Source organism: Corylus avellana, chromosome 5 (genome assembly GCF_965113065.1).
Source record: "Corylus avellana chromosome 5, dhCorAvel1.hap1.2, whole genome shotgun sequence".
Taxonomy (NCBI): Eukaryota; Viridiplantae; Streptophyta; class Magnoliopsida; order Fagales; family Betulaceae; genus Corylus; species Corylus avellana.
In genome coordinates this window covers 27,461,761-27,474,850 of record NC_142494.1, presented here as the reverse complement: position 1 = coordinate 27,474,850, position 13,090 = coordinate 27,461,761, and the positions used below count along the sequence as shown (strand labels likewise).

The 13,090-nt window shown below is 36.0% G+C and overlaps 3 protein-coding genes across 3 annotated transcripts; all 3 read left to right on the top strand.

Annotated features, from left to right (window-relative positions):
- Positions 1-2,029: 2,029 nt before the first annotated feature.
- On the top strand, positions 2,030-3,728 carry LOC132182996 (protein PLANT CADMIUM RESISTANCE 12). The gene is made up of 5 exons (XM_059596381.2): positions 2,030-2,355; positions 2,568-2,784; positions 2,881-2,952; positions 3,148-3,357; positions 3,458-3,728. Exons 1-5 carry the CDS (start codon positions 2,344-2,346, stop codon positions 3,532-3,534), a joined length of 588 nt encoding a protein of 195 aa, XP_059452364.2. The 5' UTR covers positions 2,030-2,343; the 3' UTR covers positions 3,535-3,728.
- A 3,149-nt stretch (positions 3,729-6,877) lies between these two features.
- On the top strand, positions 6,878-7,460 carry LOC132182155 (uncharacterized). The gene is made up of 2 exons (XM_059595347.2): positions 6,878-7,265; positions 7,374-7,460. The coding sequence occupies exons 1-2, from the start codon at positions 6,878-6,880 to the stop codon at positions 7,427-7,429; spliced, it is 444 nt and encodes a 147-aa protein (XP_059451330.2). The 3' UTR covers positions 7,430-7,460.
- A 2,078-nt stretch (positions 7,461-9,538) lies between these two features.
- BCCP2 (biotin carboxyl carrier protein 2) lies at positions 9,539-12,744 on the top strand. The gene is made up of 7 exons (XM_059594220.2): positions 9,539-9,996; positions 10,967-11,008; positions 11,095-11,249; positions 11,362-11,668; positions 11,858-11,929; positions 12,273-12,338; positions 12,468-12,744. The coding sequence occupies exons 1-7, from the start codon at positions 9,865-9,867 to the stop codon at positions 12,489-12,491; spliced, it is 798 nt and encodes a 265-aa protein (XP_059450203.2). The 5' UTR covers positions 9,539-9,864; the 3' UTR covers positions 12,492-12,744.
- Positions 12,745-13,090: the final 346 nt, after the last annotated feature.

Genomic DNA, 13,090 nt, shown 5'->3' with positions numbered 1-13,090 from the left:
GTTAGTGAGATCTACCATCAGAACCGTTGGATAAAGCTGATGAGATCCTACGCATTCTAACATTTTTGTAGCTCGATCAAGCTGTTAAACCATTTACTAATCATCATGCACTGATGTTACTTTGCATGGGCAGCATGTCTAGTTGGTGGCCTCACCTACTTTGCTTTGGCCTATGTTGGCTGCGGATGGGTATACTCTTGCACATACCGCTCCAAACTGCGAGCCCTCTTCTCACTCCCAGAAGCTCCGTGCGCAGATTGGTTGGTTCATTGCTGCTGCTGTCCATGTGCTCTTCGTCAGGAGTATCGCGAACTCAGAATTCGTGGGGCTGATCCCTCCCTAGGTAAGCTCATTCTTTAAACAAAAAAAGCTTAAGCATGTAAGAAGAGATGAATTTAATCATTTAATTTATACGTGATAATCATTCCGTGAAGGTTGGGAAGGCAATGTAGAGAAGTGGAGGCGGATAGGAACAATGCCTCCTATAGTTGCACCTGGCATGACTCGTTAATGGAGTGGATTTGTGCCAATAATATTTGAAAAGAACCTGAAAGATTGAGAATGCTATATATTCAATTGTCAAGCCCTTCTTGCGTATAATTGTTATGGGCCTATAGCTTTATTTTCTTTTTAGAACATTGTCATAATGTATTGTGTCCAACATGTGTTGCGATTCTAAATCAGAGGACACTGAATTATTCCTCCCATGTCGCTCTAAGAAAGATTCAAACTTGTATTGGCCGATATTATTTTGTTTGAATCTGCGTTGTTCCCCTAGTACTACGATATGTTCTAGATGATACAGACTTGACTTTTGTGTTCTATAAATGGTGTGTGAAAGGAGTTTCAATTTAATTAATAAGCTGGGTATATAAAAATATTCTCGTGAAGACATGATAATAAATTCAACAACATCGCTATCTTTGATGGTCAAAGGAGTGCAAATGTGTGAAAATTCTCAGCAACTGAAATCTTGTGAGGCAGCACGGAAGAAGTATAATAGAAAATAGATCAAAAATAACAAGAAGATAAATCACGTTGATCAGAGTTTTATTGGTCAACAATGAGATTTTGGTAGAGTCTTACTATCACGAAGAAGAAAGCAATCATGTCTCTAAGAAAACATATTTTTTTTAAGTAATCATAATCTAATTTTCATAGGATACAAAACAACACTTAAATAGATTATGAGAAACCATAACCCTAAATTAACTAACTTTTGGGTCAAGCCAATTATTAAATTATAAAATAAATATAACCCTATTTTGTGTGACTATGGGTTAAGCGCATTTTTAAATGATTATTATTTAAAATTTCATAGGTATTTGGAAGTTTAGGTGTCTAAAATGAGAGATTTGGAAGTTCAGGAGAAGTTTGTAAAATCGAGTGAAAGTTTAAGAGGTCAAAGTGAAGTTTTCCCTTTATTTTATTTTTACTCAAACTAGGGTCTTCCAGCTAGAAAGTAGTGCCCCCACACATCTTGAAAAAAAAAAAAAAAAACACCGAGATGCCAACATAGTAGTTGGGAGACACCCCTTATTCGAGTCATATTTTGTGGATCCACCCTATAGTTTTTTTTTTAAAAAAATAAAATAAAATTGGGAAATTGACAATGCCAGGTAAGCATTGTGGGATGGTGGTGAGATAATGATATGGGAAATGCTAGGTGTTCTCCCAACTGTGATACGACTTTTAAAATCACTAATAAATTAAAAGTAAATAATGATAATCTTAAATTAAACGGTGATTTTAAAAGCCACATCACAGTTAAGAGAACACTAGAAGAACACCTAGCATTTCTGAATATGATATGGTATATAGCATTTTTCATCCCTAAAACAAAACAAGAATTTGTGTTTTAGACAATTACGACAAGCATGATGAGGAAGATCCTCATTTCAGCCTACTGCAAAAGACAACAACACGTCGTTCGATTGTCTTTACCACTTCACTTTCACCGATATGTGAAATTCAACATGATAATTAAGCAGGTTTCATAGGAAAGGGAATGCAGACGCAGATACTCAATTAGAGCTCCGTATAACAAGAGTGCTCATTCATCAACAGTAGAGGTTTTCCAGAGATAAAAATCCCCACATAGTTATTAAATTCCTCAACAATCAACCTTATGTCAAACTGTTCATCTTTTAGCTTTTAGAGCTAGCTAGCACAAACTTACGCCCATAGAATAACATATACGAAATCGTTTGAAGCTGTCAACAAAGCCGCCGGTTGTAACCAGCCCAATATATTAAAGATATATATGGCAGAAAGAAAGAAAGAAATAATAGAAAAGTGTTCATCTGAATACTAAGAGACTCAACCTGTTCATCTGCTCTACAGATGATAGAAGAGGTAAACGCATGCAGTTTGGGTCTTATCTGTTGGGCTGAATGCGATCCTTATCCAGTTATCCTTATCTAATATCTCTACTTTGCGTGTCCCCATATGCCCTGCAACGTACAAGCTCTGGTCATACCTTTGAAAATCAGAAATTTCATAGTTGTTGTTATATATATATATATATATATAAATTAGTCAATGATTTCCCTGAATTTTCCTTGCAGTTTTCAGAGTACAGGAAGACACCTCCATTGCCTATAAATGTGAAGGTATTCAGAAATGTCCTGCAGAACCTACCCACAACATTTCTAGTCTGTAGAAGCATGTATCCAAACAACCAGGAAGCTCCACCACCTCCAATTGCAGGCCCACCATTTGCCAAGTCTCACAATGGGCAATGGTCTACCGGACTTTGTGATTGTTTTGATGATCCCTCCAACTGTAATTGCCACCATAATCCATTGATGCACCTTAATTTTCCTTGCTAAAAGTTTCCACTATTGGTAATTAATGGCTTACACCTCTTCACTTTTGCAGGTCTCATAACATGTTGCTGTCCATGTATCACCGTAGGCCAGATTGTGGAGATTGTTGACAGAGGAACTACATGTAAAGCCTACTCTTGTGAATATTGACTATTATTGTTGATAGAGGAACTACATGTAAAGCATACTCTTGTGAATATTGACTATTAGTTACTTAATTATATATCTATTTACCATTAGATAAAAGGGTAAAAGAATTAGAGCTAACTTGTTCAATAAACCCACCTAATCATGTACTGATGTTACTTTGCATGGGCAGCATGTCTCATTGGTGGCCTCTTCTACGCTGGTTTGGCCTATGTTGGCTGCGGATGGCTATACTCTTGCACCTACCGCTCCAAACTACGAGGCCTCTTCTCTCTCCCAGAAGCTCCGTGCGTAGATTGGTTGGTTCATTGCTGCTGCTGTGCATGTTCTACTTGTCAAGAGTATAGAGAACTCAAAATTCGTGGGGCTGATCCCTCCCTAGGTATAGAGCATATATACCGTCTACTCCGCCAAAAGTTTAAGCGGAAGAGAATAATTTAATCATTTAATTTACATTCTAACGATTTTGACGTTATGTGAAGGTTGGGAAGGCAATGTAGAGAAGTGGAACCGGGAAGGATTGACACCTCCTATAGTTGCATACGGCATGGCTCGTTAGTGGAGTGGAATTGTGTCAATAAGATTTGAAAAGATGCTGCAGAAAGATTGAGAATGCTATATATATTCGATTGTGAAGCCCGTTTTGTGTATAATTGTTACGGGTCTATAGCTTTATATTCTTTTTAAGATATTGTCATAATGTGTTGTGTCCAATGTGTGTGCTCGGTTATCTTTGCTTTATGCATTTGTGTCCATTTTGTTGATTGGCTATTGTAATTCAAACTAAGTATACTCGTTGTATTTTGGTATTATTTCTTGCACCTCTAGCATACTCATTAATTTATATCCCAATGCAGGTTTAAAATAGGGAAAAATGTACTAAGCTTCCCAAGTTCGAACTACCACTCTTTTTTCATTTGGGCCTCTCAATTGCCAAGTGTGACAATTGGATACATCAAACTATCATCTTTTGACAAAAAAGCCTCTCTATTGGTGTCAAGCATTAAAATTAGGGGTGTCAATCCGGTCCCGGTTCTCGATTATTAGCCAAAATCAAGAACCGGAGCCGGGGTACCCGATTTTTTAATTTTGGAAAATCAAAACCGGGTACCCGGATACCCGGTTATACAATAACCGGCCGGTTTCGGTTGGTACTCGGTTATCTAGACCGGGTAACCAGTTTTTTTTTTTTAAAAAAAAAAAAAAAATCATTTTGGGCTTATTTGAGGTATTGGACCTAATTTTTGAGCTTATTTGAGGTATTGGGTCTAATTTTTGTGCTTAATTTAACAATTTTTTGCCCTTTTTAAAAAAAAAACACAATTAGCATTTTTGCCCAATAAGTTGGGCTTTGTTGTGATTGTTCAAAAAAAAAGAAAAAACCTAAAAAATCCCAAAAAATCATTGTTTTTGGCTTTTTGGGCCTAAAAAAATAAAAATCCAATGTTTAAAAATGTCCTAAAACTTCATTGTTTAAAAATGCACTAAAAAAATTAAAAATTAAAAAATATATATATTATTTTATATATATACCCAGTTACTCAGTTATCTGATTATAACCGAGTGCCAAAAGTCGGAACCGAAACCGGGTACCCGATTATCGATTTTTTCCAACCGGTTTCCCGATTACTGGTTGGTACCCAGTTTCCTGATTGGTACCCCATTTTTTTTTACACCCCTAGTTAAAATAGATGGAAAAGTGGTCACGCTTGCTACTTTTGCGAAATTGTTTCCAAAATACCCTCAATTTTGACTATTGACAAACCAAAATTGCTCCTTTATAATTTATTATAAAGAGAGCAAAAAAAAAAAATTCCTTAAAAAAACACTTACAAATTTAAACATGTTGCATTTTAGCCACACCTTTTTGCTTCTAGGAGGTGGCCGAACCACCTCCACAATCACATCGAGTCAGCTTTTGGGGTGGCTCCGTCACCTCCCTTTCCATTTTGGGTGGTTGAACCACCTTTAGGTCTTTATTATTATTATTATTTTAAAGAAAAAATGGGTAATTTGAAATAATTTGTTAATGTCATCACATGCGTTGCATGTAACTACTTTCCATCCATTTTAACGCCTGACACTAATCGAGGAGTTTTTTTGACAAAGGTCGGTTGCTTGACGTATTCAAGTGTCACAACTTAAGTTCAAACGCCCAAATAAAAAAGAGGTGGTAGACAGGTAGTTGAGGTCCTTATGCTTGGCTCCTTAAATACAATACTTATGGTTGAATTTGAGTGAAAGTTACACTAATTACTTCCTTAATCTACCACCATATTTGTAATGTCATCCCAATCTTTCAATTTGTTTAATTTACCTTACTAGTAGGATACATTAAACAAACTAAAAAATTAGGAGACATTGCAAATAGGATGGTAAATTTAGAGTAGTTGTAGTTTTCCTGAAGAATAAAAAAGAAATTGAGTGATTCATACTCTATTGTTCTCTCTTTCTCAGGGGATTGAAATTCCTTATAATTTTATTTAAATTTGAGATTCTCGAATTCATAAATCTCAACCGTTTATCTCATCTAAGCGTCTAAAATATTAAAACATAGCTTATTTTAGACGTTTAGATAAAATGAACGATTGTGATTTATGCAAAAATTTGTGATAATAATGGCTACAAAAGACATTAATTATGGATTGAGGAACATGTACGGGCCAACAACCAACATGGACGGATTCCAAAGTTTGATCCATCTTTCAGCGGTACATTAAAAGAAACCAGGGGAAAACAAAGACATTTCGAAATCTACATCTACTAGTTGTCAATTGATGGTCCATATTTATTTTAGTTGCTTAATTATTTTGGGTCCCTAATTTGACTATCCAAATCTGCCCACAGATCTGACCTTTCAGTTGTTAAGCTTTGCTAGGGATGCTCTAAACTGACCTTTCTTTGGCAATAAGACCAGTTCTGATTATTCTATAATGCTGATGTCACAGTTTTAATCAACTTTTAGATCGGTTATTTTATTTATATATATCAAAAGCTAACTGAGACCGACAATTTAGCATTGTGTGATAATTGTTAAATAAAAATACAGTTTGTTGAATTACAATTAAAATAATAATCACAATGGTAAGGTAGTTGTCAATTTTTTATTTTTTTGACATGTCCGCATAAGGAGGGGGAGGGGGATTCAAACTAGTGACCTTAGCTTCATTAAGCGTGGTCACAGCCGATTGAGCTACCTATTGGGTAGTTGTCAATTGATGACCTACAAATTCTTTTCTTTTTGGCTCAACCTTGTCCATAATTTGGAATATATATATATATATATATATATATATATATATATATATATATATATATATTTTGAGAGGTGTCTGACCTTTCAATTCATAGCTATCTACTATTAGCAAATTTTTTTTTTTTTTTTTTACACGTCCACACAAGAAAGGGGAGAGAGAATTTGAACTAGTGATATCCGCTTCATAAGGCGAGGTTCCCAGCTGATTGAACTACCTCTTGAGAACTATTAGCAGCTTAATTGATTCTCTAAGCTGTCATGATTAACTATATTCTTTAAACATGAATAATCCTAATTCCTGAATTAAAAGTCTTTGTATAGGTTGACCCTGCTTTTAAGCAAAAGTAATATTCAAATTCATTCTCATCCATTTGGTGATTTTTATCAATTAAATAAATATACTATGAGTCATGACCCCTTTCAGAAATGTACGTGAACTAACGTACAAAAGTAGACATATTATATGGAGGTGAATCCATTTGGAAGCAGTTAACCAATCCAGCGTCCCTGGACCTAAAACATTGACCTGAAACAAAGTACTCTTTTCCTCCTTTATACGTATAATCATTCCAAACCAGTTCCATGAGAAACCCACTTCACCATTTCCTACCAAATCAAAACCCAATTCCCTACTTTTAGCTCCTTCATGGAATTTGATTACACTCTTCCATCAAACATGTCCATGAACACAGACGACCAATATCTTGAGCTCGAAGGTGGTGGCGACGATGATGATCATAATGATGTTCTCTTCGCCGACATTAGGAGACAGATTTTGCTTCTGACAGCAGACGAGGATGAAGATGTCGATGTCCACAAAGACAAACAGAGAAACTCCATTAGCCCTGTCAGAAGAAGCTCAAGCAGCTTGGCTGCTGTACTGCAACCTGGAAGCTATTTCAACTGGTGGGAAAAGGACAACACCAATACAGTGCCGGCATGGCTTGTGAGCTTGTGGAGATCAAACAATGGCAATGGAACAGGGGTGTTTATCCCTCAGATAGTCCGATCCAGAAGACATTATAAGCCAGCTGGTATATATATATATATGTGTGTGTGTGTGCTTGATTTCCTCTCTTGAATGAATTTATTCCTTATATATATTCGTGTGACTTATATTGTATCATCATCATGGTTTTCAGGAAGGATGAATAGTCAGAGAAGAGTATACAAGCGAGTGGAGAACAAGTACTCATGAACATGAAGCTACATGTTTTCAAGGAAGTATAACATGATGCCGATGTAATAATAGGATGAAAATTCACAGTATAACTTGGTTGTATTTATAATACTGACATGAAAAACATCAGCTGCTGTAACAGTTGATGAACAAAAAACATGTCCTCTGAAACCATATCATATGGAAATTGAAATAAAATGGTTCTCCAGTGATGCCATTAGAAGTTTTTGTATATATATATATAGCTGCGTTGCTTCAATGGACCAGATGGAGAACCATGTCATCTGAACAATAATCAAGATAAGAAGATGATAGCAGCAAAGCCTCTGCTATAGAATTGATAATTTTTCTATCCTCTCCAATACATGAAATATCTCAAATTTCTGTTACTATAGCTTAACTTGCTAGATCAATTGTAATCAAACACAAAGTGTAAACTAATAAATAAGTCAATTATCATATACTGTTGTGGTTAACTAGGCCAACACAACACACAGCTTTCATGGGAACTTCAGTTTCAAACTCCAACACAACTTTTACCTTCCCAACTCCACTGGGTTCGTTTGATAAACGATTTTGTTTTGGTTTTAGTCCGATACTGTAGCAAAAGTTAATTTATGTGAAAAAAAGTAAGAATATTTTTTTTTTAAAAAGTGAAAAAATAAGAATATTTGATATGAAAAAATAAAAAAATAAAAATTGTTTTGTAGTGATTTTTTTAATTGGAATAATAATAAAAAGTGATTAATATGATGTAAAAAATAAGAGAATATTAAAAAATTAAAAAAAATAAATTTTTGTGCATTTGCCAAACCGTTTACTAAGCAATGCCACGTAACTCTATCAAACATAAAAGCAACAATTACTTACGGGCCATGATACACAGAACTCTTGCGTGCCATGCACGCCAGGCAAAATTTTTTTTACCTGGCGTATCGTTCTCTTTAGCATCACCCATTACTTAATGTGGTTGTCCTAGCCTTGATGTGATGGGCATGTTGACGGATCAGAGCAGTGCCCTTCTAAAAGTCCAGATTTCATAATTTGGATCAAAATTCTATGTGTAGGTTCTAGCCTGTTGTGGGCCGGGACCATGGGCTTTCCTTCAGGTCTTTGTGGTTGGATGAAGTTCTCCGTGATCCTTAGCGTGGAAGGTAGCTTGAAGTGTTTTTCCAATCTACTTAAATTAAAGTTACAGGTCTTGAGCTCGAATTCTCACTCTATCAATTTACGTCCTTTTTAAGTACATATTGGGCACCACCTATTAACAATAAATAATTTAAACTCACACGTGATAAGAAGTGTTAAAGTATTAATTAAATTATTAAACTTATCTCTTTCTATCAATTTAAGCTTTTAAGACAAGTAGTGATTGTGGCGACAGAGATCAATGGCCTTCGGCATCTAGTTGAAGTTGGTGGGTCAAATGGGTTGTCCGTAACCGGTTACTCTAAATAATATCAAATTGAGCTTTGTAAGTGTGGAATAAACAGTTATTTTTACGAAATGTTAGTGCTTAGTCAAATATTGATTTAGAATTCATCCCTAGATAAAATGCTCGAGGAATTTTTTTTGGGTCAAATAATACAAAGAAAACAAACGCAAAACCAAACAAGAAAGACTATCAAACTAACAACATTACAAAAAATAAATAAAACTGAGATTGTTTGGTATCATTTTTCTAATTTAATCATAAATTTGCATATCTATCATATAAATATAAACAAAAAATATGTATAATAATAAAACCAAACATTTCTCCATTGTGTTTTGGGTAATCAAATATATGCTACAAATTTTCAATTTTTTTTTTTTTTTCATATGTTCACACAAGAAAAAGGACAGAGAGATTCGAACTAATAGTCTCCGCTTCGGTGATTCACAGTCAATTAAGACACCCCTTAAGACTTCAATTTAAGGTCGGTGAATGTGCTACAAAATGTTGGTACCAAACTGCACCAAGTCGGCAACCTACCAAACCAGCCGAATTTATAATATAATTTAACTCAAAATCTTACCGTCCGATTCGTTTTCCTATCTAATTTCATCACCGTTAATTAGCAAAAGCAAAATGACAAGGGGGGCCACCCTAGTCGTCCACGTCAAAGCGGCACACTTGGGGGGAAACCTCTCTCTCTCTCTCTCTCTCTCTGAGGGACAGGTTGTGCATGTCTCTGAACATTGTTGTAGTTGCGGTTAGTTAAAACGGCGATGTTGATGGTCGCATCGTAAACATCGAAGCCCCAAATAAAAAGCATATAGAAAAACAAATACCCCCAATCTCTCCTTTTGGATCCCTCTCAGATTTCTCAGAAACTCTCTTCGATCTGATCGCCCACCTTTCCGCACTCCTTTTCCATTTAAACAAACACACTACAAAGAAACACACAAGCCAGAGAAAACACTTCCCCAACGCCACTCTCTGTTTTCTGATTTCTACTCTGTTTCCCAAAATGGCGTCGTTTACGGTGCCGTGCCCTAAGACCTTTGCCCTCCTCCGCCTCGGATCCACGGCTCGAGATTCGGATCGTAGCGGGTCCAGCCCGAGGCCGTCTGTGCTATTCGGATCTTCCCTCGGTGAGCCGGTACGTTCGTGTTCCTCGATTTGAATCTTTGGCATTTGGGTTTGCCGCATTTCTGGTGTTAAACTCAGCATATGATTGTTTTTGTTTTTTTGAACATGTAATTACTTGATCTTTCCAATTTTCGTCAATACTATTAGGACTGACACTTGGGAACAGTATATACATGTGGGTTTGAACTTTGAACCGTTTTTTTTTTTTTTTTATGGGTCGTAACTATACAATCAGTGTTCTGCGAGCAATGCTCTTTGAGAGAGTATTGCTCTCGAAGTATTGAATAATATTTGAAGATTATGTCAAAAAGTAGTTTTTGGTGCAGAAACCAGTATCTGTCCTCACGTAATAGTGGGTTATACTAATAAAGTTTATAGTAGGACCTAGTGTTCATGAATTGTTCTGGGAGTATTGAATAATCTGTTTAATATCGTAGTTGAAGATTATGTGAATTAAAAAGTAGTTTGTGGGTAAATTTTATCAGTCAAACCTAGTGTTAAATAACTTTTAAATTAAGTGTATTTGTGCTACATACACCAGCAGAGTTTCGATGAAAAAAAAGAAAAAAGAAATATTCTTCCATTGTCATGTTGTTCAATGAAGGTAAACTTCATTTTTCAAGTGTTGAAAATTCTCAATTGTCTGCTTTTTACCTGTCAATAGGATTTGGTTTTTATGGAAAGTTTTTGAATAGAGAAATGTTATGGGTACCAAATCTTTTACCAAGAGATGGATGCCAAATCTTTTATTGGTACCCGTAGCATTTCTCTCTATTAATTGTTTTGATATTTTCTAATGAATAAGCTCCACATCATCTTGTTACCCATCTTTTGGTAAAAAATTTGGTACCCCTAGCATTTTTCGAATGAATAACACTAATGCACTCTACATGAAGATTTTAATCATGTGCAGGTTCATGTTTTATACTGTTTTTGCTGCAAAATTTTTTACTCCTGTTGTGTAAAATTGTATTTTGCAGAGGCAATCCAGGGTTTGGAAGGTGTGTGCACAGCTTAATCAGGTAAAAGATTATTCTCAATAAGTGAGAATATCCATATTTAAGTAGATGTGCATTATTGGCACCTACTAAAGCTACTTTTATCCCAGGTTACTGCTGAGAAATCTTCAAATTCGTCACCTGTACTTTCCACAAAGCCTGGAGTTGCATCACCAGAAGCAAAAGATGAGTCAGCAGATCTATACAGTACTTCGGATGCATCATCAATCTCAGAATTCATGTCTCAAGTGTCAGACCTTATCAAGTAAGTTGGAGAGCCTTTGGTGCATATGCATGCTCGCATGTATTATTCATTGTTTTATACATATTAGACATATCATTCTTGTTGTTAAAGTTTATGTCATTTTCATGAGCAGACTCGTGGATTCGAGAGATATTTCAGAGCTGCAAGTGAAGCAATTGGACTGTGAGATTTTAATAAGAAAACAGGGAGCTTTGCCGCCGGCAGCACCTGTTGCTAGTATGCCACCACATCTAACCCATGCAATGCTTCCATCTCCTCCACCACCAGCTCCTACTGCTTCTGCAAGCCCTCCTCCAGCACCGGTATCCACCTCACCTGCCCCTGCAAAAGCAAGCACTTCATCTCATCCACCACTGAAATGCCCCATGGCTGGGACCTTCTATCGCTGTCCTGGACCTGGTGAACCACCATTTGTCAAGGTAAGTTTCCGTGTTGGTGAGCCTGCCCCTTGAGGGCTGGTCCCCCAAAAGACATGTCTGAGAAGAAATCATGTCTTTAACAAATTACTTGTTCTTGTAGCATGTGCATGTGTGTTTATATAGGCTCCACCATTCACTAAAAGGAAAAAAACAATACCCCACTCTTATTAAAATCTTGCCATTTTCCAGGTAGGAGATAAAGTCCAGAAAGGTCAGGTCATCTGCATCATTGAGGCCATGAAACTGATGAATGAAATTGAGGTATCCATTTCTTCCTTTATTGTTTAAACCTAAGGGGTTTGGTCCCTACATCACTCTTTCATTTTAATCTTTATTTACCCCCTACTGAATCATTTTTAGAAGGACAAATTTCTTCATTCTTCATCTTGGATATGGAGAATTGTAACTTCTGTTTGAATTAGAGATCATTGGCTTGAAGGAAAATTCTTAAGTGACTTAAAACTTCCACATATGCATTATTGTGCTAATAGATAATAAATTATTTGGCCTTTTTCCCCCATTCAGATTGGAGACCTTGTTGCATACTTGGAAAAGGCTTGATGCCCTACATCTGTGTTTACTAATGTTCATTTTTGCCTTTCAGGCTGATCAGTCTGGAACAGTAGCAGAGATTCTTTTAGATGATAGGAAGCCAGTTAGTATAGACACGGTGATCACACTCTCTCTCTCTCTCTCTCTCTCTCACACACACACACACACAACACCATACACACAAGCACATACACCAAAAGGTCATACTTGATTCATTTATATGAATTTCCTGTCTTTTTCCCTGCAGCCTCTTTTTGTGATTGTACCGTGAGTTACTTGCAAGGGCCTCCTACAAACGTGTTGGAGATAGTCGTTCTTTCGAGTATAAGTTTCATTTTCAGAATTTAGTAATGTCTCTATTACTCTGTAACTTTAATTTAATAATGGTCATGTTTTATTAAGGGTCTTCTCTTTTGACATTATAATTAATATTTATGATTTACCAAAGGCATAAAGCTCAATGTAAGAGATGGAACATAGTATTTGCCACACTTGTGGAAAGTTTGTTATGCTGTTTGTCATTATTTCTTGCATCTCGATCTTTAACCTTACCTCCTTCAAACTTACACACAAACTTTAAAAAGTTGCTATTGACCATCCAAACTACCCAGCCATATCATTTCTATGAAAATAAATTTGTCCTTACATTTAAAAAAACGGAGACCGACGACCTGACCATGGGTTTCTTCTCATGGTAATTTTTTTCAAAAAAATATTTGATGTAATTGCAAGGGTAAAATTTCCGTTGGATTAATGAGAAGATCATAACGAGGGGACTTAGTGAAAGGGTTAGGTACTTTGATGAGTTAACTGCAGTTTTTTTAAGTTTATGAGAAATCGAATAATCTGGGTGTAAGTTTAAAAGGGTTA